At 38.5% G+C, this 15838-nt stretch overlaps 1 protein-coding gene across 2 annotated transcripts; it reads left to right on the forward strand.

Moving 5' to 3' along the window:
* Window positions 1–8639: 8639 nt before the first annotated feature.
* Window positions 8640–14127, forward strand: nmu (neuromedin U). 2 transcript variants are annotated; one of them, XM_026159344.2, is made up of 10 exons: window positions 8671–8941; window positions 10246–10301; window positions 10378–10425; window positions 10598–10651; window positions 11246–11275; window positions 11430–11480; window positions 12582–12656; window positions 13347–13400; window positions 13495–13537; window positions 13924–14127. In XM_026159344.2, the coding sequence occupies exons 1-9, from the start codon at window positions 8803–8805 to the stop codon at window positions 13528–13530; spliced, it is 543 nt and encodes a 180-aa protein (XP_026015129.1). In that variant the 5' UTR covers window positions 8671–8802; the 3' UTR covers window positions 13531–13537; window positions 13924–14127. The 2 variants fall into 2 exon arrangements, with proteins under 2 accessions (XP_026015131.1, XP_026015129.1); XM_026159346.2 differs by lacking the exon at window positions 11430–11480 and having other exon boundaries at window positions 8640–8941.
* The last annotated feature ends 1711 nt before the right edge of the window (window positions 14128–15838 follow it).

The raw sequence follows: 15838 nt of genomic DNA on the forward strand, positions 1-15838 counted from the left end.
GAAATAAATCAGGATGGGTGCAAGAAACAGATTTCCTCATCTTTCTGAAGCACTTTGCAAACCACACCAAGGTAAGCCATGATAAAAAGTAATGGAATTGCGATGCTGGTGAACAAATACATTTTTCCAGCTTCATTGTTATGTTCAAAATTGGTGCAAGAGTTGTAGGTTATAATGCCCACTGAGCCAATGAGGCCAAACTCAAGGAAGACCAACCAAAATTAATGAAATATTCAGTTGCAGAAAATTCCATAACTTGTCTTTTTTGGGGGGTTGGAATATGTTCAAAAGCTAGATTTCTGCATTCTGTCACACACACACACAGCTACATAAATGGCTCTAAGTGCATTCATGTGTTGAATAAACAAAGATTACATGTTAATGTTTTGTTAGTACCCTTATTTCATTGTGTTACATTTCACCCCAGGATATGTTACAACTAACCCAGACTATGGGGTTAATTGTAACATTTCACTCTTTGTGTTTGAGACCATACCATGCAATGGGTAATTGTGCTGTTTTTCAACGTTGGATACCCTTCCCATCGCACCACGGATGACGTCAGTGCGCACACTGTGTCTGAGGAGGATGTGCGGAGGTGCTTCAGGAAGGTGAACGCACGCAAAGCTACTGGTCCGGACGGGATTCCCGGCCGCGTCCTCAAGTCATGCGCGGCTCAGCTGGCTGGAGTGTTCACGCACATCTTCAACCTTTCCCTCTCTCTGTCTGTAGTCCCAGCCTGCTTCAAAATGGCCACCATCGTCCCTGTACCCAAATCCTCCACCATCTCCTCATTGAACGACTGGCGACCTGTAGCCCTGACTCCCATCGTAAGCAAATGCTTCGAGAAGCTGGTCAGGGACTTCATCTGCTCTGCACTACCCGACTCACTGGACCCTCTACAGTTCACATACCGCCACAACAGGTCCACTGATGATGCCATAGCCCTGACACTACACACTGCCCTGTCACACCTGGAGAAGAGAGACACGTATGTGAGAATGCTGTTTGTAGATTACAGCTCAGCATTCAATACCATCGTTCCCTCGAAGCTGGACAGGAAACTGCAGGATCTAGGACTGAGCAGCTCCCTCTGCAGCTGGATCCTTAGCTTCCTGTCTGACAGACGCCAAGTGGTCAGACTGGGCAGCATCACCTCATCCCCCGTCACACTGAACACTGGTGCTCCACAGGGGTGTGTACTGAGCCCTCTCCTGTACTCACTCTACACCTACGACTGCACAGCCACTAACAACTCCAACATCATTGTGAAGTTTGCGGACGACACTACAGTGGTGGGTCTTATCACCAACAGTGATGAGACGGCTTACAGGGAGGAGGTCAGCGCCCTGACCCACTGGTGTCAAGACAACCATCTCACCCTCAACGTCGCAAAGACAAAGGAGTTGATAGTGGACTTCCGGAGGTGCAGAGAAGTACACACCCCCATCACCATCAGCGGCGCTGCTGTGGAGAGAGTGAGCAGCTTCCGGTTCCTTGGCGTACACCTGGCTGAGGATCTTACGTGGTCAGTACACACAAACAAAACAGTGAAGAAGGCGCAGCAGCGCCTCTTCTTTCTCAGGAGACTGAAAAGATTCGGCATGAGCCCCCGCATCCTCAGGACCTTCTATCACTGTGCCATTGAGAGCATCCTCACTGGATGCATCACCACCTGGTATGGCAACAGCACCGCCTACAACTGCAAAGCTCTCCAGCGAGTAGTGCGGTGCTCTGAACGGATAATTGGAGGTGAGCTTCCCTCCCTCCAAGACATCTACAGGAAACGGTGCCTGAGGAAAGCGGGGAGGATCATCAAGGACTCCAGTCACCCCAGCCATCAACTGTTCAGACTACTTCCATCAGGAAGGAGGTTCTGCAGCATCCGGTCCCGTACCAGCAGACTGAGAGACAGCTTTTTCCATCAGGCCATCAGACTGCTGAACACTTCATAGACACCTCAGCTTCACTACTGGAACTTTAACATTATGCACTCCATACTGTACAGTAATGCCACTGTTTTGCACATGTCTCACTCTGTATATTTTATTTTATTTATTTTATATATTCTATTCATTGTTTACTCTATTTAATTTGTAAAATATGTGTACACACACACACACACACACACACACACACACACACACACACACACACACGTAGAAAAATATTTAGTATACACATCCAGAAATGCATATACTATTATATATTGTACATATATTTATTAGTTTCAGATGTACACTGCAAAAACTCAAAATCTTACCAAGTATATTTGTCTTATTTCTAGTCAAAATTATCTCATTACACTTAAAATAAGACACAATCAGCTACAGGGCAACATTTCAGTAAGCTAAAGGAACTTGTTTCAAGACAGTGAATCTTGAAACTAGAGAAAAACTAGAGATTTTTCACTTGTTCCATTGGCAGATTTTTTCACTTAATACAAGATATTTTAGCTTAAAATAAGTGAAAAAATCTGCCAATGGAACAAGTGAAAAATCTCTAGTTTTTCTCTAGTTTCAAGATTCACTGTCTTGAAACAAGTTCCTTTAGCTTACTGAAATGTTGCCCTGTAGCTGATTGTGTCTTATTTTAAGTGTAATGAGATAATTTTGACTAGAAATAAGACAAATATACTTGGTAAGATTTTGAGTTTTTGCAGTGTAGCCATTCTTGTATTTTGCTTGTTTACATTATTGTATTTTGCACAACTCTGTTGCTTGTGAAGCTCGCACACAAGAATTTCACTCACATGTGCTGTACCAATGTACCTGCACATGTGATGTGACAATAAAAGTGATTTGATTTGATTTGATTTAATAGAATCCCCAGGAGTCTTCTAAGGTGAATGTGTAAACCACTACACTATGAAGCCATGGATAATTTAGAAATACTGATGAAATGTTAAGATTCCAGTAAGTAAGGTAGCTACTGAGTCAAACGTCCTGATTTCATTTCTTTGAAATAATTATTGCACAATAAAGACTGTAATCTGTGTTTTGGCTTCAAGTAATGTGTGAATCATAGACAATAACCTTCTCTAAATACCTTTGGGTTTTAACTCCCAAAAAATATTTTACCCCAACATACGCAAATGCCAGTCAGCTTCATGACAACACAGAACTCGTTAAAGGTCGTGACATTTCAAGACTTCTCCAGAATGCTGGACCAAGGGGAGCTTTCATAAGCTCAGCAGGTGTTTCTGAAGTAACTTTAGCATCCATTTCACTTCAAAAGACCGTGAAAACTTGTGTTTATCTAACAAATATCAAAAAGCAAAGAACAATATAGCTTGTCATCCTGCTGTTATGCTTGCACCGTGACCTGCCCTGTTTGGTCTCCATTCACAATAAGGAAAAGTGGGAGATAAAGCATGGTTAGCGAGATTAGTGTAGGAGGATGACAAGGGTGGAGATGAGTGTGATGACTCCTTGAATTGCTCCATTATCAGCACACTCCATTTGTTTCTACTTGTGCCAGTAAGCAAACTCGCATCAGATTTCGAAGACAAAGCTGTGAGCAGATTACAGCCCTCTGTCGAGTGCATCTCTTGTTTCCGCAGCAAAAGTGACTTAAAAATGACCTTTAATCTTTTTACAGTGAATCAATATATATACATTTTATCTGGTGGCAGGTAATGAAAGTGGTAAATGAAAGCAGTATTTTAATTTCTCAAGTAGCTTTATATGTACATGTAAGTGGCAAAGGTGCTTTTCAAATCTTGAGACAATGAATCACATATTGCTGTGTGCACAAAGTCCTTATGGAGTATCTACATGACTCCAATAAATCTTCAGAATCTTTGTTGCAGCATCTGTTTCTCATTTGTGGTTCGTGTCATGCCTTCTTAGTCAATCAATCCAAGCCCCTGCTTGTAACAGTGAAGCCAATTACAGCCAAAATATACCCACCTTGCTTTGTAGTATCTCATTAATTCATCTTATATTCATATTGGGTTGAGATGAAGAAAACAGAACAGTGGCGATCATTATTTCCTTTTGTTACACTGTCTGGATCAAAATGAAATGTAGCGTTGCCAAGTGTGTCTGCTTTTACACACGCTGCTTCACACAAGGGCCAACAATTACCTGGTATTAGAAGAGATAATTCAGTAATGATCTGTAATGACTCATCCTAATAATGATGTACATTTAACTATACACGACTGCGTGAATGCATGAAAAGTTTAACAAAAGTTTGAAAAAAAAGAAGACATAATTCACTATACTATACATCATGCTCCATGCTTACAGTGAGGGAAATAATTATTTGATCCCTTGCTGAATTTGTAAGTTTGCTCACTTACAAAGAAACGAACAGTCTCCAAATTTTATAGTTGTTTCATTTTAATGGAGAGAGACCGAATATTAACCAAAAACCCAGAAAAAAACACATTAGATGAAATGTATAAATTTATTTGTATGTCATTGAAGGAAATACAGTGGGGCAAAAAAGTATTTAGTCAGCCACCGATTGTGCAAGTTCCCCCACCTAAAATGATGACAGAGGTCAGTAATTTGCACCAGAGGTACACTTCAACTGTGAGAGACAGAATGTGAAAAAAAAATCCATGAATTCACATGGTAGGATTTGTAAAGAATTTATTCGTAAATTAGGGTAGAAAATAAGTATTTGGTCACCTCAAACAAGGAAAATCTCTGGCTCTCACAGACCTGTAACGTCTTCTGTAAGAAGCTTTTCTGTCCCCCACTCGTTACCTGTATGAATGGCACCTGTTTGAACTCATCATCTGTATAAAAGACACCTGTCCACAGCCTCAAACAGTCAGACTCCAAACCCCGCCATGGCCAAGACCAAAGAGCTTTTGAAGGACACCAGGAAAAGTATTGTAGACCTGCACCAGACTGGGAAGAGTGAATCTACAATAGGCAAGCAGCTTGGTGTGAAAAAATCAACTGTGGGAGCAATCATCAGAAAATGGAAGACATACAAGACCACTGATAATCTCCCTCGATCTGGGGCTCCACGCAAGATCTCATCCTGTGGGGTCAAAATGATCATGAGAATGGTGAGCAAAGATCCCAGAACCACACGGGGGGACCTGGTGAATGACCTGCAGAGAGCTGGGACCAAAGTAACAAAGGTCACCATCAGTAACACACTACAACGGCAGGGAATCAAATCCCGCAGTGCCAGACGTGTTCCGCTGCTGAAGCCAGTGCATGTCCAGGAGTGGCTCCGTAAGAAGCATTTGAAAGTCCTGGAGTGGCCTAGCCAGTCTCCAGACCTCAACCCCATAGAAAATCTGTGGCGGGAGTTGAAAGTCCGTGTTGCTCGGCGACAGCCCCAAAACATCACTGCTCTCGAGAAGATCTGCATGGAGGAATGGGCCAAAATACCAGCTACTGTGTGTGCAAACCTGGTAAAGACCTATAGTAAACGTTTGACCTCTGTTATTGCCAACAAAGGTTATGTTACAAAGTATTGAGTTGTATTTTTGTTATTGACCAAATACTTATTTTCCACTCTGATTTAGGAATAAATTCTTTACAAATCCTACCATGTGGATTCATGGATTTTTTTTTTTTTTTTTTCACATTCTGTCTCTCACAGTTGAAGTGTACCTCTGGTGCAAATTACTGACCTCTGTCATCATTTTAGGTGGGGGAACTTGCACAATCGGTGGCTGACTAAATACTTTTTTGCCCCACTGTAAGTGTTTAAGCTACACGTAAAACATTACTAAGTACTTGGTGGAGAAACCCTTGTTGGCAAGGGGGATTTTGCCTCTCTCCTCTTTACAGAAACTCTATAATTCTTTTAGGTTTCTTGGCATCGCAAAGCTTCGGTTCCCTCCACAGGTTTTCTATATGATTGAGGTCTGGAAACTACCTACACTACTCCATGACCTTAATGTGTTTCTTCCTTAGCCAGTCCTTTGCTTCCTTATCGGTATGTTTTAGGTCATTGTCATGCTGGAAGACCCATCCATGACCCATCCTCAGTGTTCTAGCTGAGGGAAGGAGGTTCTTATCCAACTTGTTCCAGTACATGCCTCCATCTAAAGTACAGTCTCAAAGCATGATGTTTCCATCTCGGTTTTAAGGGTCGCAATGGTGCTCTTTGGGTTATACTCAGGATTTCTCTTCTTGCAAACATGGTGGATTGAGTTGATGCCAAAGAGCTGCACTTTGGTTTCTTCTGACCACAGCACTTTCCCCCCCAAGGCTTTACTGAATCATTTAGCTGTTCACTGGCAAACAGTTCTGTACATGTGCAGTCTTGAGCAGGGAGACGTTGCAGATGTTGTAAGATTAGTGCTTAGTGTTTTACCAGCGGTGTTCTTCTTGACTATGGTCCCAACTGCTTTCAGATCATTAACAAGCTCCTGTAATGTCGTTTTGGGCTGATCCACTATCTTCCTCATGATCATCCTCATCCCATGAGTCAAGATCTTGCATGGAGCTCAAGACTGATCTATAATTGATTGATTAAGTAACCGGTTGTAATATAATTTGTTTTTTCTGGATTTTTGCATATATTCTGTCTCTTTTCATTAAAATTAATAGCCATTGTTATTTTAGTTATCATTGGGCACAACAGTGTGTTGGATAACTAGCACCAGCACTAAATAATCCATGCTACAATATCATATTGCATTAGTGTTTACCACTGATTATTAGAGCGGGTCTCAAGCGTGAAATAACATTTTCCATCTCACAGGTGAGGTGATGTTTTGCTGATGACCACATAAAATGAAACCAGAACCAATTTCAAGCTTTAGGAACAAGGTGAAAAGTCATAAACAGTAACTGGGATATAGCTCTGCTTATGTCTTCCCAGCAAAGCTATGGTCTACACCAACTCTCAGTCCTTTCAACTTTTTGTTTTGATTATCCTGAGTGTGTGTGTGTGTGTGTTTTTTTTTACCCCTTTAAAACCTCTCTTATATCACTTACCATCTTTCTTGTTTTTTACTGGCACCTGTGTTCAAACACACGATGAAAGTGTGACTTAGCATAAAAATATGATTAAAAATAACTACAATCATGTGAAAAACCAAGTTTTCATAGGACTTAATGGTGCATAGCCCATGTTTTGGTAGTTTATAGAACAATCTTTAACAGCAATAATTTGAAGTTAAAATTTTCAGTATGACCTTATTGGTCTCTCACATCACTGTAAGGGAATTTTTGCTTAAAACATTGCTTCAGTCCATTGACCTCTCTAATGCACCTACCACAGGATTTCGTTTAGGTTGAGATCTGGACACTGAGCCATGACACGCATATTCTTGTATTTTTCAACCATTCTGTTGCAGATTTGCTCTCGTGCTTAGGATCATTGTCCTGTTGCATGACCCAATTTTAGTGAAGTATTGGCCATCTGGTGTTAGCTGTTTAACAATAGTTAGTTTAGAGGTTATAAACTGTGAGCTGAGTGTACAGGTCTGTGTCAAAATGTTTTTTTAGGATTTTCCTTTAAGAACATTTTACTTGTGGAAGAAATACAAACAAGTGCTTTGATGCACATTAATACATGCACAGTGGATATACAGATAACTAAAACAAAAACATGTTTGCTGTTAATATGAAGATCTTTTGTTTACTGGGTTTGACCTTATTGGGTTTGATTTATTTTGATTTCTTTGTGTTTTCTACTTCCTTCTGTCTCCCCTGGCTCCTTCATGGTGTTATGTTTAACTAATACTTTATTTTTCATAACATAGCCTTTGCCATAACGGGATGGGCACCTTACTAGTAATGTAACTACACAATGTGGCGGCATAGACGTCAGCAACCTTGATAAGTCTGTTTGGTGGCAATATGTAGTGTAAACATCATATATTGAATAGCACAAGGACACTACCTCAGTGAAACAAAATGTAAAAGATTGCAGTTAACATGCTCATTATGCTAATAAAATAGATTGTGTTTTGCCAGTGTGGACATGTGCAGTTTTTGTTGCTTGCGTAACTCTGCTCTGAAGTCAAATGATGACCTTGCCCACCATGGATTCAATACAGTACTATAAATCGCCCTTTAGTCTTTATGTGTAAATGTTAATGTTGTGTGTTTCTTGTGCTTTAGGTATATTGTTTCATTTATTTATTTATTTATTTTTGCCAAGGAAGGCTCAAATCTGTTGTTTACTTTAGCTGAACCTGAATCTTGTGACCTCTCTCCAAGACCACACCTGAAAAAGTTTGCATAGCATAAGTGATTTTAAAATAATACAATAACAACAAGCGTGCAAATTGATTATTATTAATGTAAAGACCGAATACTAACTTATTTTGGGAAAAATAAGTTATTAATGATATTAATAACAAAAAATAAATAAATAAAATCCACAGCTAGTGGAGAAAATTTCTCATGATTGTTATGATATAAATACTTTGTATACTTTACAATAATTCATGTGGGAATTTTTACAATTCTAAAAGAAGATAGGCACCGATCTGAAACTAGATATCAATTCAAAGACATGAGTAATACTGTAGCCTACTTTATCATATTCGTATTTTTCAAGTTCGAAACGAAAAAAAAAACATGTTTATCTTATTTATTGATTTATTTTCTGATGGACGTGATACAACTTTACTCACTTCCTGCTTTACATCCATCCTTCATCAGCCTGCCCGAAGCACCTCGTTCCGCCAACCTGTTGCGGCAATCAAACAACTTTTACGCGCGCCGAGCTCCAGTGACGCAGTCAAGTGTCAGCACGAGAGGCGGGTGTTTGACACGAGCCTTCATATTTCTCTGACGTGAGATACAAGCTGTCAGAAGAGCAAGAAGTCAAAAGACAAAAGACACCAAAGGCCAGCCAAAGAGAGAGATGAGAACCTTTCAGAGCCAAAGTCAGCGCGGAGCCTTCAGTACCCTGCACAGCCTCAGCAGCAGCGCCATGAGTCCACTCCGCACGGCCAGCATCACCTTCGCAGCCCTCCTCATCCTCACCATACCAGTCTGCCAAAGTAAGTCAGTCAGCTTATTTCCTTATAAGCAGGTTTATTCCTAATTAAAAAAGTTAAAGAATAACGTCTAAATCTATCTATCTATCTATCTATCTATCTATCTATCTATCTATCTATCTATCTATCTATCTATCTATCTATCTATCTATCTATCTATCTATCTATCTATCTATCTATCTATCTATCTATCTATCTATCTATCTATCTATCTATCTATCTATCCAAGTAAGCTAAGAAAGAACAAAATAAAAATGATTTGTGATAAAGAAATTTAAATCTTAACTTTAACATGAACTTCTTGTCTATCTTCTGTATCAATATTACCTGGATTTAGTTTCTGATATGATATCAAACTGTACAAGACAGTTTGGTGAAAGGAAAAAAAATCTTAAACCCCTGACTTTTTGCGTTTACTAGCTCACAGAAAGTAACAAATGACTGAGATGTACTTAGATGTAGATTGACAGTCAGTTCTCCAGCTGTCGGAGTAATCTGTGAGTTTGCGTGTAATCTTTTGGAGTCAGTGTCAGTGCTGGAAAATGTTGACTTATTGTCTTCTGCAAAAGTCATTCTCCAAGGTGAAGGAGTTTACAAAAGATTTTATTTTGTAGATCAAAAATAGACTTACATTTATATGTGTTGTGAGGAGTTGGGTTTGTTTTACCTTTATTGTAAGGGCAACATAAGAGGTAAAAAATAAATACAGAAATAATAAGCAAGCACTTACACAGTAAAATAATGCTGAGATAGTAATGAGCATAAAATTTGTCAAGTGAGGAAAAGTCAAATTGATTTTCATCATAAAAACATATTCAATTAATTTATAATTTCTTCAGAATATAGAAAAGTGTTCTCAGCTATTTGCCTAATGTGGTAAAACATTTTAAATGTCTTTTTTTTTTTAATTAAAATTTTATTTGATGGGGATAATACAGTTTAACATACTTCAGACACTGACTTGCTGTACAGAGAGTTTTTTATTACTCCTAGTTGAACATTTATATACATGTATTTGAATACATTTAAAGATTTTAGTCTCATAAATACAGTCTAAAGGTCTAACACATACATAATACATATCATTATTACTATTGTTAATAATAATAATAATAATAATAATAATAATAATAATAATAATATTAATAATAATAATAATAATAATAACAGTTCCTGTTCTTCCTTGGTTTTAGCTGACCCCTGAATCATAGAAATGACAAATTGGGCAAGGGAGAAAAACTGTAAATCGGTTGCGTCAGTTTCTGTATTAACTGTATATTGTATGTGTTTCTGTATGAAACAAAAAGGTGCTCCAGCAGATCTTCAGCAGGCAACAGCAGATCAGGGGCAGCTACTCAGAGAGGTAAAGCACACTGATTTATTCTTTTTAATCATTTCTGTTGCTGCACTCCTCCACCATTCTCTGTGTCGCTTTGCAGATTGATGCCATGTGCTCATCCTACCTCTCTGAAGACCTGAGGTTTTTGGTGAGTTATATATATCTATATCTATATCTATATATCTATATATCTATATGTGTGTGTGTGTGTGTGTGTGTGTGTGTGTGTGTGTGTGTGTGTGTGTGTGTGTGTGTGTGTGTGTGTGTGTGTGTATTTTAATAACTTGAAACATTTAAACAACTCTCTGGTCTCTTTCCAGGCATCTGATGTCTTAGGAGAACTCTGTGTGTTGATGCTGGTTCAGAAATCAAAGGTACCTCAGAGTTGTTTACTTGAAAAGTAACATGAAGCACTTTTGTTTTGCAGAATTTGGTACACAACATTAAAACATTAATTATGGCATTATGACAGAATTCACAAAGAACGACCAAACCATAACTCAGAGAATTCACAGTATGAAGACTTTGGACTAAGATACCCTGCTTTCCCTATCCAATACAAAACACTATGAAAACTATACGTGGAACTATAAAGACACAAATACTGTGCAACAGTCATAATTTTAAAAGGATCTATTTTGCTCTTTCTCCAGTCTGATGTCTTTAATCTTGGACTCTACAAGAGCAGCTTTGCATAATTCATAATTTAAAAGGATCTTATACTTGGATTTGGTGCCGGCTCACAAGCAGTTTCATATTCCACCGCCTTCCTGTTTATCGAGATCTTTCTGATTGGCTGCTCCTCGTAAGCAACATGTGAACAGCATGTGGGTGGAGCTTCAGTGCTCACAGCTACAAACGCATGAGATGACCCTCCCACTAACATCATACAATGTCAACAGTAAAAAAAAAAGACATGCAAAAGACCAAAGACTAATTTAGTTGTCAATATTTCATTGTGTGTTCAGGAGCTGAATGTGAGAGAAAATAGCAAAAGGGTAAGTAAATGTTTTCTCACACTTTAATGCTTTGCCTTATATGGCTATCATTATAGATTAAACATTGCATGTGTTGTGCTGGTTTTTGAGTGGGTTTGGTTGTTATTTTTGTTATTTTTATATATATATATATATTCCTGCCCTCTATGTGCAGTTTTTGTTTCATTACTCTAGACCACAAGGTTCTGTCTTGTCAAAGGGAGGGGTAAGTTAAAAGATTGAACTGGATTGCTGCAGAATGCTGCTTGACCTAAAAAACCCACCTCTTTTGTTTTACAACTGAATCTGCACTTCTTGTTGTGACGCCTCTTAATCGGCTGAATTTAGGCCTATCAGAGCTATTAACACCAGCAATTAAAAGTAACTGCACGTCATGCCCCTAACCACAAATGCATGCCAGACCAACACTTGGAAATGTAAACATGCACGGTCCTAATATATCTAAATATGTACATATGTATGATAAAATTTTGCTCTGTGTTTGCTCTGCATGTGAAATACCTATAGATCATAGATTAGTAGGAGGCTGTGCTTCATGATCGCACGAGAACCTGGATGTATTAGGGTTAGCGATCCTTCCTGTCTGCCCTTCATACCTGACACCTCACACAAATGTTGTGTCAAAAGCAAAGGGGATTGTGTCTGAAGTTGCAGATGATATTTTAGCGCACAATTTTATACTTAACTATAAGGAAAATATGTCATTATTTATTTGTTTGTTTTTGATGAAGATGAATCCTTGTTCATGTTGTTTCTGTATGCAAAAGACTTTCTGGCTGTTTACCACATAACAGAACTCAAGCTAGATGATGCAGGGAGCCTTTTTCTACAGCTAATATAAAATAGAATGATACGTTTACATCGTCAAATATTATACGCAGTGTGAAAAACAGATGTCATATTTACAAACATCATATTTTTTTCCTCGGTGTGGATTTATGGTTATTGAAGCCAGCACAGACAGGAAACATCCTTTAATGCACATGCAGCAACTTTTACTGAAATAACACAGCATTTTGCTTCGGTGACATATGATGCTGTTCGCTTTCTCACTCCACCATCTCTGTGATACAGAATGAGACACAGAATGTGATCTATTTATACAGGCAACACACTTTGCTGCAGTGAGGAAGCATTTGTACGTTTGTATTTCTGTGTAGCATGCGTTTATCTGTTGAGAGAAAAAAACTTGTTTTTCTCTTTGCCCTTGTACATTCCATAGTCTGTACTTTCTTTTTTGCTGTTATTCATGTGTGTGTATCTGCCTGTATCTATCTATGTGTCTGTATATGTGTATGTTTGTCAGTCCCCTCAGTTGCACCCTCTTCTGCGTCTAGTTTCCCAACTAAATACTAGAAGACAGAGAGGACTCACAATGCACGTATGTACCACTCACATCTGTTCTCCACAGCCACTGACTGATAAAACAAAGAGAAATACTTTGTTTTTTGAATGCAAAATGCAATCAGTGGCTCAAACTGTCATTAAATCCTGTGTTGTTTAATATCCCCCTACACTGTGGGACAGCTATTATGCAAAGTTACTTCTTAAACGTATATATTTGGATATCTCAAGAGCAACAGGATGGTATAGAAAGAGGTGATGAATAGATGATGATAATTGCAGCAGGCACGATGAAAGCAGCTCCACTTTTGTGCGCTTGCTGCAAATGTTTATAGTGAAATGTGTGTGCTCCATTCTGTAATTGTTTTCAGTGTGTTTATCCACATCCTGAGCGTCCACATCAATCATGCTGTTGCATATCTGAGAGCTCTCCTCACTCTGTGCAAACTCACTCTACATTAGTTGTTCTTTCCCAAGCTGAGAGTTATTATGGTCTATAATTGGTGTGGCAAGCCAGGTGAATTCCTCCCCCACTTACTATCAAAGCACTGACAAACACAAAGCGGACGCCGATAAAACGTGAGCAAGAAACGTGGAGAGTGTGTGTTTTCAAATCCAGATGTGAGTCTTTGAGTGGGTACATGTTGGTGGTGAAGAGGTGCTGTAGACAACACTAAGAGCAATTTTGCAGGTGGCTAAATTGTGTGTTTTTTAAATGTTTTTACAGGCCGACCTCCAGGGACCTGGAGGAATCCAGAGCAGAGGCTACTTTCTCTATCGGGTATGTTTACATTTGTGCCACTAAAAAGGAATTAAAAAGCCTACAAAATAGGCAGAATTTGAAATTAAATTAAAAATTGTGTTTACACTTACAGCCACGGAATGGGAGAAGATCCTTAGAGTATGAATGAACTAAAGGTAAAAATTTGGTTATAGTTTTTTTCCTGCCTTCATGTTATGTTTGAAAGATTAAGTAATTGTACATGAAATTTAGAGTAGAAGAAAAAGCTCTAGGAGTTTATTAATGATTATGTGACTGTGCTAAAATAAGCTAAAATATCAAAAACCCAAAGGCACTTTCATGCACAGTGCGTTTTGGCATATACGTCTTCAACAATTAAAAAACTATATCTATTCCATAAAGGCATTTTAATTTTACATGAAAAGAGAGTGCTTTGGAGTTTTTGTGATATTTATCCTCTTGACTTTTGTACTAGACTCGTAGGACCGCGTTTATATGCCGTTTATATGTCAAATGCATGTATCTGTATCTTCTACTCATACACATCCTGCATGTGTTTTAGAGTCTCCACCTCTGAAGCTTAGTGTACAGAGACAAAACAGACCCTGAGACCCAGGCTGCTGTACCGCCACTGAGTGATCCAGACATCAAACACATCCCTCTGCCTCTGCTTTATAGTGATGTTTGAATGTACACAATGGATATTAATTAAAACACTATTAATTTATCCATATTTTGTTTTGTGTTATTAAAACTGCTATCTGTGGCTGGGTGTAGTTGTGTAATTTTGTTTCAGTGTGATTAGTTCTATTTCAGTACATTTGAAAACAGTGTAAAATAGAGTGAAGGAGTGAAGGGGTGAATTAAGTTTTTACATAAAATAGTAAGAGTAATTTAAACATGAAAATGGCTTTGTTTGATGTACAGTTGTATAATGTGTAATTTTAATAATAATAAAGTTACAGATGGTAAAGTAAGTTCCTCCTACTGCAGAAGCCTCAGGTGTTGAGGCTCTGATACTAAACTAGCACTATATCTGCTTGGTTTTCTGGGGGGTTTGGCTGGGATATTTTCTTTGTTGTTCTCCACCTTTTGTGGTGACTTTTCATGTGTGTGACATCAGACAATTTATTAAGTACATCTGGAACTCCACCACCAGCCTGAACCACTGATAACAACGCAGGTTGGAACCATGCTTTCATGTTATTTACACCAAATTCTGACTCTACTCTCTGCATGTTCAGCAGAAATCAAGACTCATCAGACCAGACAATGGCTTTCCAATTTTTATTGTCCAGTTTTTGGCCACCTGTGTGATTGTAGATGACAGCAGTGACACCTGGTGTGGTCTTCTGTCGATATCACATGCTTCAATATTCAACATGTGAATTGAGAGATCTTCTTCTGCATTCCTTGGTTGGAATGAGTAGCCATTTGACTTAGTATTCATCGGGAAGGCGGTCTGGTCATTCTCCTCTAATCTCTGAAATCAATAAGGCATTTCAACCCAGAGAGTTGCTGATCATTGGATATTTTCTCTTTTACAGATAATCCTTGGTTTACAGAGGAAGTTGTGGTTAAAATCCCAGTGGATCAGCTGTTTATGAAATACTCAGTCCAGCCCATTTGGAAATAATAACCGTGCCACATTTAAAGTAACCTGAATTCCCCTTTATTCCCATTCTGATGCGCAACATAAACAAATAACACGACCATGTCTACGTTCCTAAATACATTGAGTTGCAATTGACTGATTAGATATTTGGTTATAAGGTATTAGATAATTACTGGCAGGATTTTATTTTATTACTTATTTGGTCAATTAAAAGTGCAAATTACCAACCACGGAACACGAATGTGTAATTACTACTATCAACAGTAGATGTCGCTATCATCAGCCAGTTAAAGCCTCTTTCTTTGTATTCTGTTTTCGATGCTGGTGTGTCGCTTTAAAGAGGAAGGAAATGTATATAATGATGTTTACGCGCTGTATAGATCTATAAATAAGTACATTCCGATTATTTCACAGAGAGTTACTCACCTTTACCGGTGAGATAAGTGAATGAATTTAAAAGTGTTCAAATTCCTTTAGTTCATCGTGAAATATTATTGTTATGGCCTATCTTTATCCAGGCAAGTCTCACTGAGATGAAAAAAAAACAACAACTCTTTTTCAAGAGTGACCTCACTATAATGATCGAGGGCAAACACTGTAATCAGTCTTTTGGGTATAAACAGTGACAGCACGATAAACAAGAATGTGTTTATCTTTAAGGCGTAATTAGTGTGCGAACCTAAAAAACAGAAAGAGCAGTTGTGTAAAATACCACAGGAGCTCTTGCCAAGTCAATAAAATAAAATCCAACTGCAGCATTTCACACAGGACACCAATCAATAACCTCCAGAAAGGCTATTTCTTCTGTGTACTCAGTGGGTTCCAGCCAGACTGAAGACTATCATCACATAACTGGAAAAAC

The sequence above is a fragment of the Astatotilapia calliptera genome, chromosome 23 (genome assembly GCF_964374335.1).
Source record: "Astatotilapia calliptera chromosome 23, fAstCal68.1, whole genome shotgun sequence".
NCBI lineage: Eukaryota > Metazoa > Chordata > Actinopteri > Cichliformes > Cichlidae > Astatotilapia > Astatotilapia calliptera.